The 20,889-nt window shown below is 45.1% G+C and overlaps 1 protein-coding gene across 2 annotated transcripts in view; it reads left to right on the forward strand.

The window, feature by feature from the left end:
* Positions 1-16,437, forward strand: part of dhx57 (DEAH (Asp-Glu-Ala-Asp/His) box polypeptide 57) — a 117,454-nt gene extending 101,017 nt beyond the window's left edge. Inside the window, exons 22-24 of one of the 2 annotated variants that reach the window (XM_038804237.1) lie at positions 6,483-6,617; positions 13,240-13,440; positions 15,551-16,437. In XM_038804237.1, coding sequence (XP_038660165.1) covers positions 6,483-6,617; positions 13,240-13,440; positions 15,551-15,694 — 480 coding nt within the window. In that variant the 3' untranslated portion in view covers positions 15,695-16,437. The remainder of the gene's footprint in view (positions 1-6,482; positions 6,618-13,239; positions 13,441-15,550) is intronic. The other variant, XM_038804228.1, reaches the window with a different exon arrangement.
* The last annotated feature ends 4,452 nt before the right edge of the window (positions 16,438-20,889 follow it).

Below are 20,889 nucleotides of genomic sequence, written 5' to 3' on the forward strand. Positions count from 1 at the left end.
CCTGTTTTGTATTCCCTTGAGTTTAGGAGACACATGTTTAAAATGAGAAAAGATTTGATAGGGATTTTCCTTTGGTGGATGAATCCAGAACAGAGTGGCATAACCTTAAGATTAAAGCTCGGCTCTTCCATGGTCATGTGAGGAAGCACTTTTTCTCATACAGGCAAGTAAAAAGAAATCTGGAACAGCCCCCCACAGAGCTGTTGAGTTTAGATCAGTTGAAACTTTCAGAACTAAAATTGATAGATTTTTGATGGGCAACAACATGTCATTGAAGGAAGTGTAACTGGAATTGACTCGAAGGGTTAAATGCCCAACTTCTGTTGCAAAATAAAAGGCCGTTGTGATTTTTGTTGGATAATGGCATCAAGGCACATAGAGCACAAATGGGTAAACGCTGTTGGTGCAGATCAACCATTTAGATGAATGGAGAACCTGGCTTTCCCACAGGCACATCTCAACTCACAGCACAGACAGGAGATGATGCAAAGATCAGCAAATGTCCTGAGACCTGTTCCATACAATCAAACCCTCAGCCATACAGGAAGTGAACTGACCACATGAGGGGACAAGCATCTTGATTTCCAATCATCTGCTGTTCTATAGATGGCCACTAGAGGGTATGCCAAACTCACTTAAAATTATTGGTTTTATTTTTGTCACTCCCTTCTTGGGGAAAAGGGTCTGCCCCCTATTCTGCACTACTTCACAATGGCAAGGCAGAAATCGGTAACTGCCATGTGGTGAATTGCAAATGCAAACTTCCATCCTATTGTTCAATGTCTGAAGCATTTACAGCTCAGAAACACTAGCTCAACTGGTCTCTGCGGGTGTTTATGTTTCATTTGAACCTCTTCCTACGTTACTTAATTTTTTCAATGTATCTTTTGATTTCTTTCTCCCTTGTGTACTTATTTAACATTCGCCATATATACATCTGTGCTAATTGCCTGAACCACTCCATGTGGTAGCTCATTTCATATTCTAACCACTCTTGAGTAAAAGAGATTTCACCTAAATTCCTTGTATTGAATTTATCAATGACTACTTTGAATTTATGGCCACTAGTTTTCAGTTACCTCACAATTGGAAACTTTTTTTTAGAAAATATTTTATTGAAGCATTTGTAATTTTCATAGCTGTAACAATTTAACATTTCTTAAACAACCGAGCGGGCCAACACACACAACAACATTAAAGTAACATAACCTTGTACCCCCCACCCTAGTTCCTGATTACCCGTATATTACGTTCCCTGTCCTTATCTTACACTACCATGCCCCGTATTTCTCCCCCGCCCAACCCCTTACTGCCGTCGTTCAGTTTTCCTTAAAGAAGTCGATGAATGGCTGCCACCTCCGGGTGAACCCCTGGGTTGAACCTCTCGAGGCAAACTTAATTTTTCCCAGACTGAGAAACCCTGCCATGTCGCTAACCCACATTCCTGACTTTGGAGGTTCCGAGTCCCTCCATCCCAGCAAAATCCATCTCTGGGCCACCAGGCATCGCCACCCCCATCCTGGGCCCCTGGATCTTCCGATCCCCAAATATTGCCATTTCCGGACACGGGGTCACCCTCCCTTCCACGACCTCTGACATGACGTCTGCAAATCCCTGCAGAATCCCCTCAACTTCCAACATAACCAGAACATTATGTACATGATTTGCCGGGCTTCCCCCACAGCGTCCGCATCTATCCTCCGCTTCCTCAAAAAACCTACTCATCCAGGGCACAGTCATATGAGCCCCATGAACCACCTGGAACTGGATCAGGCTCAGCCTGGCACATGACAAGGATGAATTAACCCTCCTGAAGGCCTTTTTCCATATTCTGACTTCCAACTCTTCCTCTTCACTTCCCCAATTGGGACCCCTTCCCATTCCATCAATTCCTTCTATATCTCCGAGACCTTCCCCTCCCATACTCCCGTTTTTGGCATCACCTTATCCTGTAGCCCCCTCAGGGGGAGGCGAGGAAAACTTGGAACCTGCCTCCAAACAAAGTCCCGAACCTGCAAGTACCAAAATCCGTTCCCACCCAGCATCTCAAACTCCTCCGCCAATGCCGCCAGGCTCGGGAAACCTTCCTGAATGAAGAGATCCCCAAATCTCTCAATCCCTGCCCGCTGCCACCTCCAAAAGCCCCCATCCAGCCCCCCCTGAAACAAAATGGTGATTATCACAAATCGGTGACCACATTGATGACCCCTCCAATCCCATGTGCTGTCTCCATTGCCCCCGCACCCCCAGGGCTGCCACCACCACCGGGCTTGTGGAGTACCGAGCGGGTGAGAACGGCAGGGATGCCGTCAATAAAACCTCCAAGCTTGTGCCCTTACAAGATGCCGCCTCCACCCGCTCCCACACCGACCCCTCCCCCACTTCCTGACCATCGATATGTTGGCTGCCCAATAATAGTTAATAAAACTCGGGAGAGCCAAGCCCCCTCCCTGCGACCCCGTTCCAGGTATGCCTTCAGCCGTGGGGATTTTTCCAGCCCACACACAACCCGAGATCACCACATTCATTTTCCTAAAAAAGGCCTTTGGACAAAAATCGGGAGACATTGAAAAAAGAACAGCAGTCTCGGAAGGACTGTCATCTTCACCGTCTGGACCATCCCCGCCAGCGTCAGCGGGAGCATGTCCCATCTGTGGAAATCCCTCTTCATCTGATCGACCGCTTTACCCAAATTTAACTTGTGAAGCTGCCCCCAATCCTTAGCCAACTGAATCCCCAGATACCTGAAACTCCTCCCAACCACTTTAAAAGGTAACTCCCTCAATCTCCTTTCCTGCCCCTGTGCCTGAATCACAAACACCTCGCTCTTTCCCATGTATAGCTTGTAGCCTGAAAACAGCCCAAACTCTTCCAGTGTCTCCATAATTCCAGCCATCACCCCCAACGGGTCTGTGATATAAAGGAGTAAATCGTCCACGTAGAGCGAGACCCTATGCTCTACCCTTCCTCTCACTATCCCCCGCCAGACATTCGATGACCTAAGGGCCATTGCCAAGAGCTCTATGGCCAGGGCAAACAGCAGTGGGGAGAGCGGACATCCTTGTCTTGACCCCCTACAAAGACTAAAATATTCTGACCGGACCCGGTTGGTTCTTACATTCGCCACCTGAACCTGGTAAAGCAGCCGGACCCAATCCACAAATCTCTGCCCGAACCCAAACCTACCTAGAATATCCCTAGATACTTCCACTCCGCCTGGTCAAAGGCCTTTTCTGCATCAATGGCTACTACCACCTCAACCTTGCGCCCCTCCACTGGCATCATAACATTTAAGAGCCGTCTAATGTTGGACGTCAGGTGCCAACCCTTCACTAATCCCGTCTGATCCTCCCCGATTACCTCTAGGACACAATCCTCTATACGTGTGGCCAAGATCTTTGCCAGCAATTTAGCATCTACGTTCAAAAGGGAGATCAGCCTGTATGATCCACAGCTCTCTGGGTCCTTATCTCGCTTCAAAATGAGAGAGAGAGATCGATGCTTGTGATATCGTTGGGGGGAGCATTCCCAACTCCTTAGACTTATTAAAAGCCTTAACCAGGAGCGGCCCCAGTAACCCAGAAAACTTTTTGTAGAATTCCACTGGGTATGCATCAGGTCCCGGGGCCTTACCCAATTGCATCGCGCCCTATCTGTCTTATCACCTCCACGAGCCCAATTGGGCTCCCCAAGCCTTCCACCAGCTCCTTATCTACCTTCGGGAACATTAGCCCCCCCCCCCCCCCCCCCCCCCCCCGAAATCGCTTCATACCCTCCTCCCCGGCTGGGGGTTCCGATTTATAAAGTCGACTATAGAATTCACGAAAAACACATTTACCGCCCCCGGGTCCACCACCACCTTTCCCCTCATACCCTTTACTTTCCCAATTTCCCTCGCCGCCTCCTGTTTCCTCAGCTGATGTGCCAACATCCTACTAGCTTTCTCCCCATATTCGTACACCGCCCCCTTTACCCTCCTCAGCTGCCCCTCTGCCTTATCTGTGGACAGGAGCCCAAATTCCATTTGGAGTCTCTGACACTCCTTCAGGAGCTCCTCATCCAGAGACTCCGCATATTTCCTGTCCACCTGTAAAATTTCCCCAACCAGCCTGTCCAATTCCACCCATTCAGTCTTCTCCCTGTGGGCCCGAATCTAGATAAATTCCCCTCTGATAACTGCCTTCAGTGCTTCCCAAACCACCCCTGCCGCAGTCTCACCCGTGTCGTTGCTCTTTATGTACCCCCGAATGGCCTCCCTCACCCGCTCACAGATAATTGGAAACATTTTTAAGCCTTAGCATTGAGTTCAACAACTTCAGACTGTGAACTCCACCTTTACCCCATTTTTATTTGTATCAATTTATTTAAATTTCTTCCATAGCTCTGTTTCCCTCACCATTGTCCCCTCCACCCACCCCATTTGGGCCATCTGTTCTGTTTCTAGTCACCCTTTGACACATTGCTCACCTTTGTTCTACCATTAACACATTCTAATCTCTTTATGTGCCACTATCAGCACCCTTCTTAGCTTTGATCATCCCTATTGTAAGAAGTCTTACAACACCAGGTTAAAGTCCAACAGGTTTGTTTCAAACACGAGCTTTTGGAGCGCTGCTCCTTCCTCAGGTGAATGGTGAGGTATGTTCCAGAGACATCTATATAGACAAAGTCAGAGATGCCAGACAATGCTTGGAATGCAAGCATTTGCAGGTAATCAATTCATTACAGATCCCGAGTTAGGGGTAACCCCAGGTTAAAGAGGTGTGAATTGTCTCAAGCCAGGACAGTTGGTAGGATTTTGCAAGTCCAGGCCAGATGGTGGGGGATGAATGTAATGCAACATGAATCCAAGATCCCGGTTGAGGCCGCACTCATGCGTGCGGAACTTAGCTATAAGCTTTTGCTCGGCAATTCTGCGTTGTCGCGTGTCCTGAAGACCGCCTTGGAGAATGCTTACCCGGAGATCAGAGGCTGAATGCCCTTGACTGCTGAAGTGTTCCCCGACTGGAAGGGAACATTCCTGCCTGGTGATTGTCGCACGATGCCCGTGCGACTTTGTCTATATAAATGTTTCTGGAACATACCTCTCCATTCACCTGAGGAAGGAGCAGTGCTCCGAAAGCTTGTGTTTGAAACAAACCTGTTGGACTTTAACCTGGTGTTGTAAGACTTCTTACTGTGCTTACCCCAGTCCAACGCCAGCATCTCCACATCATCATCCCTATTATCATTCCCTTTGTCTTTCTATCCATGACCTCTTTGTCAATCTCCACCCACAACAGTATAAATCTGACCCTATTTCCAGTTCTCTCCAACTTTGACAGAGTCATCCAGACTCAACGTTAGCTCCCTTCTCTCTCCACAGATGCATAAACATTTAATTATAATGTTATTGAATATGTTTAATATTGAATTAAGGTTTCAACATGAGCCATTTCCCAGATTTATCATCTGCTGATGGCCACTTTTAGAATTATTAAAAGATGTTCCCTCTCAGAATATGAACATTTTACAATCCCTATAGAGACCGATAACTTTTAAAAAGAGACTTGAACTCCCCATTACCAATTTTAAATCTTGTTGATTTTGTTTTTAAGACTTTTACTGTAACAAACTAAAATTAACAATGACTCATCATTACTTAGTAGACAATGAACAATCAAAACCACTAAAAATATCTTTATTTATGCCTTAACCCGGCTGGTAACCCTATACTGCATTTATACACGAGAGCACAGTCTTTGTAGAGTTAGCCTTTACAGGAATCTGTCCACAGTCACTCCCTGCTTCCAACAGGTTCACTTCTCCTTGTTTTGCGGAGTCATACCTTGAAATTGTTTTCTTCGGTCTTCTGGGAATCCCCAAACTGACTTCTCGCGCAAGGCCTACATCTTGCCAGGCATATTTTCCAGTGTCCTTAAAATCTGTGCAGATTCCGTCACTATACCCAGAGGACAAGCTTCGACCAGCATTCTGCCTGGCACAGAGCCTCCATTTCCCTGCTGCTTGCAACGGCAGCTACTTTCCTCACTCTCTTGCTCTCGCTCTGGCGCTCTCTCTCTTCTCCTCTCTTCTCTCTTCTCTCTCTTGTACCACAATGCTCTCCCTTTCCCTGTTTGAAAGTCTGTAAATCTACCCATGCGTTTCAATAGCTCCTGCCCTGGAGGTCCTATTCTCCGTGTAACTGGACCACATTGGTTTATTGCTGGCAGAACTAGCAGGAGGTCATGTGCTGCTTTTTTATCTTGAAATTAAAAGCCAAAACCTCATTCTGAACAAGAATGGAAAGCAGAGGGCAAATCTATTGGTGGAATAGGGAGAAAATTGGGATATTTAAATTAACAGTGTTGCATTCTATTTGATGACAAATGAAAACCTCTGGATTATTCCAGTGCCTTTGATAGGGGAGGGAAAAAGTTGAAGACCGGGAGAAGGACCTATGATGCATATCAACTTGAAAGTCTTAATTTTCTTGTACGTAGGTGATCACTCCTCAGAGTAAGTACGCACAGACTATGTGTGGTGCATTAAAAGTGCTCCCAAAACCAGAAGAACTGCGCTTCGTCACGAAGAATGATGGCAATGTCCACATCCACCCTTCTTCAGTGAATTATCAGGTCAGTAAATGATGTAGGAGCGGTTTCAAGACCTGTGTATTGAGTCAGCTTCCGTGTGGGGGTTATTCCCTGTGGCTCAGCTCAGTACAGAGAGGAACAAAACATCACAACCTGGACAAGATGGCAATTTAATCAAGCTTGTTACGTGTACATGGAGAACAGACTGGATATCGGCCAAGACCTGTTCTGCCGAACAATGACCCGAACACAGTAATTATACAACGTTCAAAAATCAATAGCCCACCCCAGTTGGACGCAATCCAATCCCTGAAACTGCTACTTTTAAACTTATCCAATAGAATTGCAAGCAGTGTTTAAACTTCACCCAACAGAATCGCAAGCAGCGCATGATTGATCCTCACCCTGACAGCTGCTTACAATCCTAGCAGCTTGCTGACGGTTTGTGAGAAGCAGAACAACAGAACCAGCACCCTGAATTGTTTCACAAAGACAAGATGTCAGAAGTAATGTCCTTTTGGTCAAGTTAGCTATCCTAAATCCCATTTGATTACTTATTACTGCTATGTCCTAAAAATACATGTTTAATGGTTATTAATGATTACTCAGTCCTATAATTCATTTCAATCCTTAATAAAACAATTTATGTAAAACTGTCCAGTGGCATGCTAACGATTCAGTTTTAAGAGGTATCATCGCTGATCTCCCCCCCCCCCCTTTCAATATTTATGCATTATTTCCAATGAAAGGACATTTGGGAGCCAGCACAAGTAGATCCACACCTTGCTCATCAGTATGGATTCAACAGGCAAAGGAGATTTTATCAATGTCTGTATTTATTAACTGCTGTGTTCAATTCCAACCTTGGGTGACTGTCTGTGTGGTGTTTGCACGTTCTTCCCATGTCTACGTGAGTTTCCTCCAGGTGCTCCGGTTTTCTCCCACAGTCCAAAAATGTGCAGGTTAGATGGATTGGCCATGTTAAATTGCCCCTTAGTGTCCAATGGTTAGGTGGGGTAACAGGGATAGGGTGGGGGTTCGGGCCTTGGTTGGTTGTCTTTGGGAGGGTCGGTACAGACTTGATGGGCCAAATGGTCTCTTCTTGCACGGTAGAGATTCTATGATTCTACTCTGAAAGTAATGAGTGAACAGGACATAGTGCAAGTTTGGGAAAAGTCAGCAGATATTTGAATGAGCTGAAGGTTTACGAAGAGTGGAAAATAGGCCATCCAGTGTGTTGAAATAGATGAATCTGGAGGTAACAAAAAGATGAATGAAGGTCACAATTCCTCGCTTGTCCCGTCAGGGGGGCAAAGGTGTTGGCTGGACTTAATGGTGGATATGGGAGGGGTGGACCCTTAGAGGTTTCTGCACCCGGGGGAGCAGGAGTACTCTTTTTTTTTTTCTCCTCGGTCCACAAGATTTATTCGTGAATTTGAGTTTTTTGTGATGGGGAAGGCGATGTTGGCAGGGGTTAAGGAGTCGGAATACTCGGCAATTGCGATAACGGATCATGCATCACAGTGAGTGGATATGGTGTTGGAGAGGGGGGCAGGGCAGAGGCTGGGTGGAGATTTAGATGTGGGGCTGTTGAGGGACCGAGGGTTCTGTGATAAGATTGGGAAAGTAATCGAGGAATGTGTGGGGTTCAATTGTACGGGGGAATTTCGCAGGCGGTGGTTTGGGAAACTCTAAAGGCGGTGGTGAGGGGGGAGGTGATCTTGTTTTAAGGCAAAGGTTGATGAGGAGGAGAGGGTAGAGCGACAAAGGGTAATAGATGAGATGCTGGAGGTAGACAGGAGTTATGCAGAAGATGGGGATCCAGCGAAGTTGGAAAAGAAGAAGGAGCTACAGGCGAGTTTCGACCGGCTGTCCATAAGGAAGGTGGTGCGCCATTTGAGGCAGGCAAGGGGAGCGGTTTACGAATATGGAGAGAAGGCAGGGTGGGTGGGATCGGGAGATGCAGGAATTCCTGGATGGTTTGGAATACCCAAGGTTGGAGGAGGTGGATAGGGACATATTGGATGGGGCGATAGTGGAGCAGGAGATAAAAGATGCAATTGGGAGGATGCAGTTGGGGAAGGTAGCAGGGCCGGATGGGTTTCTGGTGGAGTATAACAAGAAATTGAAGATAAGTTGGTGCCGCTAATGGTGTGGATGTTTGAGGAGGCAATTGGGAAGGGGGTGTTGCCACAGACCTTGGGTCAGGCATCGATCTCCCTGTTGCTCAAGCATGTGGGTCGTATAGACCCATTTCACTTTTGAATGTGGACGCAAAGGTGTTGGCGAAGGTATTGGCGGGTAGGTTGGAGGAGTGCCTCCCGAAGATCAGACGGGGTTTGTTTGTGAAGGGGAGACAGCTCTTTTCGAACATTAGGAGGATATTGAATGTGGTTATGGCACCGGCAAAGGGGAGGGAAACGGGTGGTTGTGGTATTGGATGCGAGAAGGTGTTTGACCGTATAGAGTGAGGGTATTTGATGGCGGCTCTGGAGCGGTTTGGGATTGGGCCACGATTTGTAGATTGAGTAAGGCTGCTGTTCAGCAAGCCGAGGGCGAGTGTCCGCATGAATAACATGAATTCGGGATATTTTGCTCTGCACCGTGGGACAAGGCAGGGATGTCCTATGTCCCCCCTGTTGTTCACGCTTGCGATTGAGCCATTGGCCATCACATTGAGGAGTTCGGAGGTGTGTAGTGCAGATGGTTGGGGGGTACCTTTGTATGCGGATGACATGCTGTTGTATGTATCGGAACCGAGTGGGTCGATGGGGGGCATATTGGAGTTGCTTCAAGTATTTGGGTCTTTTTGGGATATAAACTTCATTTAGAGAAAAATGAATATTTTGTGGAGTCTCAGCCAGTGGTGGGGCAGGGGTGGTGGGGGGGCGACCATTCTGTCGGGTGGGGACTCCTAGATATCTGGGGGTGCAGGTGGCACGGGATTGGGAGGGGCCTCCGTATGTATAACATTACAAGTTTGGTGGAGATGGTGAAAGCAGATCTGACAAGGACTCCCTCTGTCGCTGGCAGGTCGGGTACAGGCAATTAAAATGAACGTGTTGCCGCAATTTTTATTTATTTTTCAGTGCCTGCCGATCTTTCTGCTAAAAGCATTTTTCAAGGAGGTTGAAATGATCATTAACAAGGGCAGCACGGTGGCACAGTGGCTAGCACTGCTGCCTCACGGCGCCGAGGTCCCAGGTTCGATCCTGGCTCTAGGTCACTGTCCGTGTGGAGTTTGCACATTCTCGCCGTGTCTGCGTGGGTTTCGCCCACACAACCCAAAGATGTGCAGGGTAGATGGATTGGCCATGCTAAATTGCCCCTTAATTGGAAAAAATGAATTGGGTACTCTAAATTTAAAAAGAAAACCATTACCTCGTTTATATGGGGGGGTGGAGAAGGTGGCTAGGATTAGGAAGGTGCTGTTGCAGAGAGGACGGCAGTCGGGGGGGGGGGGGGGTGTTTGGGTTGGGTCTCCCAAATTTATTGTACTATTGCTGGGCGGCGAACGCAGAGAAGGTGAGGAGCTGGGGGGACTCCCAGTGGGTCAGGATGGAGGAGAGTCTTTGCAGGGGGTCACGGTTGAGGGCGCGGCAATAGCGTCGCTTCTGATGGCTCCGGGGAAATACTCAGGGAGTCCGGTAGTAGTGGTGACATTGAAAATCTAAAGGGAGTTGCGTCAGCACTTTTGGCTGGGGGCGGGAACAAGGGAAATGCTGATTTCGGGGGAATCACAGATTTGAGCCACAGCAGGGCAGCACGGTAGCATTGTGGATAGCACAATTGCTTCACAGCTCCAGGGTCCCAGGTTTGATTCTGGCTTGAGTTACTGTCTGTGCGGAGTCTGCACATCCTCCCCGTTTGTGCGTGGGTTTCCTCCGGGTGCTCCGGTTTCCTCCCACAGTCCAAAGATGTGCGGGTTAGGTGGATTGGCCATGCTAAATTGCCCTTAGTGTTGGGTGGGGTTACTGGGTTATGGGGATAGGGTGGAGGTATGGACCTTGGGTAGGGTGCTCTTTCCAAGAGCCGGTGCAGACTCGATGGGCCGAATGGCCTCCTTCTGCACTGTAAATTCTATGACTATGACAAGTGGGATGGGAGTTTTCGGAAATGGGAGGAGAAAGGAGTGAGGGCACTAAAGGATTTGTTTCTGGCCCGGTTTGCGGGACTGAAGGAGCTGAAGGCGAAATATGGGTTGGGGCAGGGAGAAATATTTAGGTATATGCAGGTCTGGGATTTTGCTAAGAAGGAGATACAGAGCTTTTCGGTGGCGAACAACACAGTTGGGGGAGGTGCTGACGACAGGAGGAATGGAAAAGGGTTGGTGTCGATGATTTATGGGGCGATTCTGGGAGAAGAGAAGGCACCGCTGGAGGGGATTAAGATTAAGACAAAGTTGGAGGAGGAGTGGGAAAGGGTATGGAGGAGGGGTTGTAGTGTGAGGTGCTCTGCAGGGTGAATGCCTCAACTTTGTGCGTGAGGTTGGGGCTGATACACAGCTGAAGATGGTGTATAGGATGAACCTCACAAAGGCGCGGATGAGCCGACTCTTTGAGGAGGTAAAGGATGTTTGTCAGCATTGCAGGGGCACCCCTGCAAACTGCGTTCATATGTTTTAGTCCTGTGCAAAGCTGGAAGGGTATTGGAGGGAGGTTTTCAGGGTCATTTCGAAGGTGGTACATGTGAGACTTGAGCCAGGTTCTCTGGAGGCTATATTTGGCGTATCGGATCGGCCGGGGTTGGTAGCGGATGCACGGAGGCAGATGTTTTAGCCTTCGCCTCGCTCATTGCCTGAAGGCGGGTCCTGTTGGGGTGGAGGTCAGTCGCTCCACCCTGTGTCCTGGCATGGCGGGGGGATCTGTTGGAGTTTTTAACACTCAAAAAGGTGAAGTTTGAGTTGAAGGAAAGGATGGAAGGGTTCTACAATTCATGGGCTTTGTTAATTATGCACTTTCCAAAATTAGATGACATTGAACATTGGGGAGAGGAAGGGGATGGGTTGGATGGGGTTAGGACTGTATATGTTGTTGGTGACTATGTATGGGCAGATGGTGGATTCCTGATTCCTTTTCTGTGATGTTTGTACTTAAAATGTTGGGGCTGTTTGGTTGTTGGTGGGAGGAGGGGATTGTTGACTGGGGATTTGACATTGCATTTGTTATTGTTGATTGTTTGTTGGTGGGTTTAAATTTGGATGAAAATGAGCAAAAGGAGGAGAATAAAAATATATTTTTTTAAAAAGGTCACAAATTCACCAAAAGAGGAAAAAATAAAATTTGATGACCATAGGGTTGTCCCAAAGACTCAACTAGAAATAGTAGTGGAAATGGAGCCATTTATTTATTTATTTTTTTTTTTTTTTTATTTTTTTTTTTTGTTTTATTTTTATAAATTTAGTGTACCCAATTATATTTTTTCCAATTAAGGGGCAATTTAGAGTGGCCAATCCACCTACCCTGCACATCTTTGGGTTGTGGGGGTGAAACCCACGCAGACACGGGGAGAATGTGCAAACTCCACACGGACAGTGACCCAGGGCCGGGATTCGAACCCAGGTCCTCAGCGCCGTAGGCAGCAATGCTAACCACTGCGCCACCGTGCTGCCCCATGGAGCCATTTATGGCTTTTTAAGTGAGAAAGAGAAAAATATTTGACATTGAAAAAACTGAAACATTGGAGAAAGGGCTGTGGAATGGAACTAAATGGGGAACTCTTAAGCTAGTACAGAATTGGAAAGCCAAATAGTCACCGTCCGTACAGTAAATTTGTGAGCATCTATCTTAAAGGGTTTTTAAATAAAGAATCAACAGGGTGATTTCTTCCATAACCAACAGTGTGGAGAAGATGCATTATCTTCACCAAGACGTTTCTTACTAATTTAGTTTCCCTTTTTACAAATTGACAGTAGACTCAAACTGGATTGTCTTTCTCTTTATTCTTTAAACAGACGTCTGGCACAGAATTTTCAGGGTGTTGGTGCTTCCTGCAGTCACTAGGGCTGGTTTAGCACAGTGGGCTAAACAGCTGGCTTATAATGCAGAACAAGGCCAGCAGCACGAGTTCAATTCCCGTACCGGCCTCCCCGAACAGGCGCTGGAATGTGGCAACTAGGAGCTTTTCACAGTAACTTCATTGAAGCCTACTTGTGACAATAAGTGATTATTATAATTATTATAAAGTAAATTAGATGCTTAATTGAACAGGTTTCCCAAAACATTGATGGATCAATGGCAGCCAAGGCTTAGTGGCAACAAGTCAGAAGATTGTTGGTGTAAGCATTGCTGCAGAGACATGAGCACAAAGTCTAGGATAACACTCTACTAGTACTAGTGGGGGGGGAGGGAGAACTGGAGAATATTTATCTCTGAATCAATATTAGCCAGAACTGTTTATTTACCCATTAACTCGACTGTTTGTGGGACTTGCTTGTGTAAATTGGCTACCACATTTCCTACATTTCAATAGTAGTTCATTAGCTGTAAAGTGTCTGAAGATCATGAAAAGTGCTATATAAATGCAAGTTTTGTTTTAACTGCACTGCCATTTAAAATCATTATTATTATTGCCCATTAGTGATGTTTTTTTTTGCTTCAATAATGGATTTGCCCTATATAAAAAAAACATGAATATTAAATCAGCCACTATATTTGGATCCTAGGTCCGGCACTTTGAAAGCCCTTATTTGGTGTACCACGAGAAGGTGAAAACCAGCAGAGTATTTCTGCGAGACTGCAGCATGGTTTCTGTGTATCCTCTCGTACTGTTTGGGGGTGGCCAGGTCAGTGTGGAACTCGAAATGGGACAGTTCATTATCTCCCTCGATGATGGATGGATTCGATTTGCCGCTGCTTCGCCCCAGGTACGTAGGCATTTTAATATCGGTTGAAGGTAATTTGTTATTTATTTGAAATTATCATTCTGTAGTTGAAATTGAAACATTGAAACTGAACACTAGCTCACCAATAGTGATTCCTCCAAGTCACAGCAAGCTGTAAATCCAGCCTGTATCAAGAGGAAGATCCTACATTGTGCTAAATTATCTTGCTGAGCTGCCATTAAAACTATCATCATTCTTTTGAATTGGACAGGAGGAGTTGTGTAACCTGGAAAGTACACGCGGTGCGAATAGGATTGAGTTTGGCAATAATGCTAACTGGTAGAATAGTCAGTCAGCAATCACTTGTGCCTACTCCTGGGGAATGATCACTTAACGGAGACATTGAAAGGCATTTTACTATAGAACTGTACAACCGCAAGAGTCAGCTGACTATTGAGAGAATGAAAATATGGAACAGAAATAAATGAAAATGACTATCAGAGCTGTCACAGTTAGTATATGTTCCCTGGAGGGCTGACTCTTACTAATATGTTGTTACTGAATTCTTTAACATAACTTTAAGTAACAGCAGAACAGACAGGGCTAACAGTAGCAGAATTGTGAAGTACCTGCATTTCATCTATAAGAACCCTCCTTTAAAACAAAGAGAATGGCAGACACCTGACTGAGAGTTTTGTACTTTGATACACTGGGACATATGAATAATCAGGGTTGACTTGCCTTCCTTTCCTCCCTTCTCACTGGGGAAAAAGTCTGGTCTCACCTCCTTTTACTTGCAGGTGCAAATCTGAACCTTTTTATGCCTGGCATTATTGTACTTTACAAGGGTAAGTTAGTTAGTGAACAGTGTCAAATGTAATTGAATTGAATAATATACTGATCATAGTGAGAGAGAATGTATTTTGCTTTAAGAGGGGAGAGTTTGTTATTCTATGAATGGTGACAGTTGTTGTGGATAAAGTTCAAAGAGATTTCAGAGTCTGAGTGCTCAATGGATCTAACCAGCGCAGAACAGAAAATTAATAATGCAAATGGGAAGCTTAACTGAAAATCAAACCATCGGGTACAAGTCAGAATCAGTAAACTCTCGGATACTGAGTCGATCCACACATTAAGTACTGTGTCCATGTCCTTACCAATCAACCTCTGTTAGTCTACAACAGACCCAGCTAGATGAAAAAAACACCCAGTGTCAGACAACTTTCAGTAACACTTCTTTCACTGGATATCAGTATTCTGCAATATCTGGGCGATTTATGCCAGAGTACCTACAGTTTCCTCTGTTAGTTCCTTAACTATCGTCCATATTGCTGGCCTAATGTTCTGATGACCTTCAAAAGAATTTTTAATTGTTAAATTACTTTTGAGAGTTTGAAAGTTTGTATCTGACTTTGACCAATAAATGATGGGGATGGATTTATTTCACCTGTTTTCCTATGAAATTAGCCATTTTGCAATGTCTGTTTCTTAATAAGTCCCAGATGTCAGGAAACTGAAGTGCTTATTGCCTTATAAAGTTTGGATAAATATCAAGTCATAATTACATTTTAGATTTTTCTCTGCAATTAATAATTCAGTAAACATGTTTGGTGTTCAAACAGTGCTATTACAAATGGACCTGAGCAAATATTTAACACAATCTTAACACACATTGAGCCTCTTCTGTGAAGTACATTGAAATTATAGGTACAAATCGGTCAAACAATATTTATGTCACAGCAGTTTCATTTTTAAAACCTGGGCTATTAAAATAAACTTGTGCATTTATCTTAATATCGTTTATAGATATAGAGTTCAAATTGATGGTGCAGGTAATACTGAAAAAATAATCAGGTGGCTGAAGCTTTTAATATTAATAGGCTTGTTTAGATTGCCCAAGTTCCGAAAGAAATTTTCTATATTTTGTCCTCTTACTTGGCTTGAAGTAGTATCTGGTATTTCACCTGTTTCAGGAAATTACATGGCTCAAGGTGAGTAGAAAGCACATGGCATCACAGCAATATGGGAAAGGCTAGATAAAACAGTGAATATTTTGCTTTCCCTCATTTTCCTAGCTCCCATGTATGTATAGATGCCTACAAATGTATTTTCTCTTTTTAACCAGTATTTTTTCCTCTTGTACTACACCCAGATTGCTGAGCTAGTTAAAGAGCTTCGCTGGGAATTGGACCAGCTGCTGGAGGATAAAATCAAGAAACCCAATATGGACTTGTGCACTTGTCCACGGGGATCACTTATCATTGACATGATTGTGAAACTTATAACCACTCAGTGATGACCAAGGGGTGACGTTAGAATGAACTGAGGACTTGAGGCAAAGCTGCTCAGCCATTTTCACTACCTTCCCAAACACTGGCAGCAGAATTCAGATCTGTTCTCCTTGTAAGCACTTAGGGTGAAAATAATTGTGATTGAACTGCTTGGTCCAGTGACATTATGTATACACAAATATTTGAAACAGCGCAACAAGCAAAAACCTGCTGGATCTATTAATAAAGGATATGTTACTGACAAGCCCAGACCCACAACAACTTTGTAGTACAAGTCACTCATTTACTGTTCAACACCGGGTGCACGTGGAAGCTTGCAGACTCTGTGGACTATTGTTACTGACTAAAATCTTAACATACCTGTGGGATGAAGCTGACCAGTTTCCATTTCAGTAGAACATAGCTTTTCCCAGAGAAATGCTTGAGACCAACTGATTTTCTTGCTGCCATTGGTTTTGCATCGTGGAGTGATTGCTGCTGCAGTTTGAGATTTTGGGTGATTTGCCCGTTCACAAAGCATTTGCATCAAACCAAAGGAAAAATGTGAAATGCATGACTTTGACTCTCACATTTTCCTCCCTGTGACATTGGACAAATAAATGTTTTAATTAAGAGCTAAGAAATTACATCAATCTTTAAAAGACTCTCCAGTAACTAAATAAACTGTGTGAAAGTTGTTGCACTTTAAGGTGTATTGAAATATAAATTAGTACCATAAATCCTTAATTAAAATAAGTATATATTTGCATCATGTGTTGTTCTTGCAAACTGTCTTTGTTCTCTATTGCCTGGTACATTAACACATGCTCACTTTAATAGGGGTACAGGCTCAAACAGGAGCTAAGAAGAATTGGGTATGGTAAAATAGTGGTTGGCTATGGTAAATTAGCGGTTATGTTATTGGATTAGTAACACAAACCTGGACTAATTCAAATCTCACAATTACAGTTCTGGAACTTAAATTTAATTAAATAAATCTGGAATAAAAGCAGATTTTAGTAATTCATGATCATGAAACTACGAGATTATCATAAAACGGCCATTTAGTTCCGTATTGTCTTTTAAGGAAACAAGGGTGTAGAAGGATCAGTGAGTAAATTTGCAGATGGCACTAAAGTCGGTGGAGTTGTGGACTGTGCAGAAGGATGTTACAAGTTACAGAGGGACATAGATAAGCTGCAGAGCTGGGCTGACAGGTGGCAAATGGAGTTTAATGCAGAAAAGTGTGAGGTGATTCATTTTGGAAGGAATAACAGGAAGACAGAGTACTGGGCCAATGGTAAGATTCTTGGTAGTGTGGACGAGCAGAGAGATCTCTGTGTCCATGTCCATAGATCCCTGAAAATTGCCACCCAGGTTGAGAGGGTTGTTAAGGTGTACGGTGTGTTAGCTTTTATTGGTAGAGGAATTGAGTTTCGGAGCCATGAGGTCATGATGCAGTTGTACAAAACTCTGGTGCGGCCGCATTTAGAGTATTGCGTGCAGTTCTGGACGCCACATTATAGGAAGGATGTGGAATCATTGGAAAGGGTACAGAGGAAATTTACAAGGATGTTGCCTGGTATGGAGGGAAGATCTTATGAGGAAAGGCTGAAGGCCTTGAGGCTGTTTTCGTTAGAGAGAAGAAGGTTAAGAGGTGACTTAATTGAGGCATACAAGATGATCAGAGGATTAGATAGGGTGGACAGTGAGAGCCTTTCTCCTCAGATGGTGATGTCCAGCATGAGGGGACATAGCTTTAAATTGAGGGGAGATAGATATAGGACAGATGTCAGAGGTAGGTTCTTTACTCCGAGAGTAGTAAGGGTGTGGAATGACCTGCCTGCAACAGTAGTGGACTCGCCAACACTAAACGCATTCAAATGGTCATTGGATAGGCATATGGACGATAAGGGAGTAGTGTAGAGGGACTTTAGAGGGGTTTCACAGGACGGCGCAACATCGAGGGCCGAAGGCCCTATGTTCTATGCCATATTTAATAACTCTTTATTGTCACAAGTAGGCTTACATTAACATTGCAATGAAGTTACTGTGAAAAGCCCTTAGTCGCCACATTTCGGCACCTGTTCAGGTACACAGAGGGAGAATTCAGAATATCCAATTCACTTAACAGCACGTCTTTTGGGACTTGTGGGAGGAAACCGGAGCACTCGGAGGAAACCCACGCAGACACAGGGAGAGTGTGCAGACTCCACACGAACAGTGACCCAAACCAGGAATCGAACCAGGGACCCTGGAGCTGCGAAGCAACAGTGCTACTGTGTATTTACTTGGCCTGAACTATTTGTGTAATCTAGATACATAGAAACATAGAATATACAGAGCAGAAGGAGGCCATTCGGCCCATCGAGTCTGCGCCGACCCACTTAAGCCCTCACTTCCACCCTATCCCCGTAACCCAATAACCCCTCCCAACCTTTTTTGGTCACTTAAGGCCAATTTATCATGGCCAATCCACCTAACCTGCACGTCTTTGGACTGTGGGAGGAAACCGGAGCAGCCGGAAGAAACCTACGCAGACATGGGAAGAACGTGCAGACTCCGCAGTGACCCAGCAGGGAATCGAACCTGGGACCCTGGCGCTGTGAAGCCACAGCGCTAATCACTTGTGCTGTCCCCAAACCACATAGCAATGTGATTGACTCTTGAATCCCATATGAAATGGACTAGCAAGCCACTGAATTGTATTCAAGAAGATGGCTCACCACCATCTTCTGAAGGGAAATTAGGGATGGATGATAATTGCTGACCTTGCTAGTATCACCACACCCTGCAAATGAATTAAAAGAAATATGAATCTGGATCCAATCACTGACGGGAATGGGGAAATAATGTTATAGATTCTTGAAATTAAACATGATCTGTCACATGTGAAGAGCTCACTTCAGAAATTTGGGTTAAAAGGGACTTGCATTTATATGTTGTCTTAAGTTCAGGACATCTCAAAACATATTGCCACTATTGGTATGTGGCAGTCAATTTGCTCACAGCAAGATTCCAGTGAGCTAAATAGACAGATAATCTGCTCCAGTGATGTTGGTTGAAGGATAAATATGAAATAGGACACCAGGATCGCTCTTATGCTCTTCAAAATGGTGCCATTGGATCTTTTACCATTTGAGAAGTCCGGCATTTAACGTGTCACCTGAAAGACTACACTTCCTCATGCAAAGGATGGAACATCCAGTGGTTCAGCACTGTATTTACTTGGTTCTCTCAGAACTGTACTGAAGTATCTGCCTAGATTTTGTGCTCAAGCCCTGGCAATGGGGCTCAAGCCCACACCTACTGACTTGGGAAATAGTGCTACCATTGAACCATGTCTGATGCCTGTTGAAGTACAGTTTTGAACTTTAAGAGGAAATAATTTTGAAATAAATTGAATGCTAAGGAATAAAACAAAAGAGTGAAATTCCCAAATAAAATTCCCAAATAAAGTATCAGCATTTGAAACATGGGTTCTCTGACGGCTGACGCCGGAATCGAGAAATGTGATTAGGTGGAGAATTGGTTTTGTCGCCAAAATCAGGGTGGGCACTGGTTTCACGCCAAATTGCAATTCTCCGGTGCCTGGAGAGTGGCGCCAATCTATTCCACTCCGCAAGTACAGTAAACACTCTTGGCATATCATGAAGCGCATCACCTCCATACTCCCGGAACGCCTTGACCCACTTCAATTCACATACCGTTGCAACCGGTCCACATCAGACGCCATTTCCCTGGCCCTACACTCATCCCTAGAGCATCTTGAATACAAGGACTCCTACATCAGACTCCTATTTATTGACTACAGCTCCGCCTTCAACACCATAATCCCAGCCAAGCTCATATAAAAGCTCCAAAACCTAGGACTTAGCTCTCTACTCTGTAACTGGATCCTTGACTTTCTGACCAACAGACCACAATCAGTAAGAATGAACACCAACACCTCCTCCACAATAGTCCTCAATACCGGTGCCCCGCAAGGCTGCGTACTTAGCCCCCTACTCTACTCCCTGTACACACACGACTGCGTGGCAAAACTTGGTTCCAACTCCATCTACAGGTTTGCTGACGATACGACCATAGTGGGCCGGATCTCGAATAACGACGAATCCGAATACAGGAGGGAGATAGAGAACCTAGTGGAGTGGTGTAACGACAACAATCTCTCCCTCAATGCCAGTAAAACTAAAGAGCTTGTCATCGACTTCAGGAAGCAAAGTACTGTACACACCCCTGTCAGCATCAATGGGGCTAAGGTAGAGATGGTTAGCAGTTTCAAATTCCTAGGGGTGCACATCACCAAAAATCTGTCCTGGTCCACTCACGTCGACGCTATCACCAAGAAAGCACAACAGCGCCTATACTTCCTCAGGAAACTAAGGAAATTCGGCATGTCCACATTAACCCTTACCAACTTTTACAGATGCACTATAGAAAGTATCCTATCGGGCTGCATCACAGCCTGGTATGGCAACTGCTCGGCCCAGGACCGCAAGGAACTTCAGAGAGTCGTGAATACCGCCCAGTCCATCACACGAACATGCCTCCCATCCATGGACTCCATCTACACCTCCCGCTGCCGGGGGAAAGCGGGCAGCATAATCAAGGATCCCTCCCACCCGGCTTACTCACTTTTCCAACTTCTTCCATCGGGCAGGAGATACAGAAGTCTGAGAACACGCACGAACAGACTCAAAAACAGCTTCTTCCCCACTGTCACCAGACTCCTAAATGACCCTCTTATTGATTGACCTCATTAACACTACACCCTGTATGCTTCAACCGATGCCAATGCTTATGTAGTTACATTGTATATCTTGTGTTGCCCTATTATGTATTCTCATGTATTTTCTTGAATTTTGTTTAATTTCCTTTTCTTCCATGTACTGAATGATCTGTTGAGCTGCTTGCAGAAAAATACTTTTCACTGTACCTCGGTACATGTGACAATAAACAAATCCAATCCAATCCAATCCAATTAGTTAGCCTGACCTGGTATTCTGCAGGGCCTCCACGATTCTCCGCTCCACCGGGCGAATTCCCGATGATGAGGTTCACTTGTGTTTTTAAAGAACGTGAAACAAACGCTGTGGCTGCGAGGGGGAGGATATGGAATGTGTCCAACATCTCCATAGTTTGCTGACAGTCGTGCCCCTGGTCAGGGGGTCTTCTGTTTTGGCTGGGAGAAGTAGCGAGGGAGTGACCAGGAGGTGGG

This window comes from Scyliorhinus canicula, chromosome 1 (assembly GCF_902713615.1).
Source record: "Scyliorhinus canicula chromosome 1, sScyCan1.1, whole genome shotgun sequence".
NCBI lineage: Eukaryota > Metazoa > Chordata > Chondrichthyes > Carcharhiniformes > Scyliorhinidae > Scyliorhinus > Scyliorhinus canicula.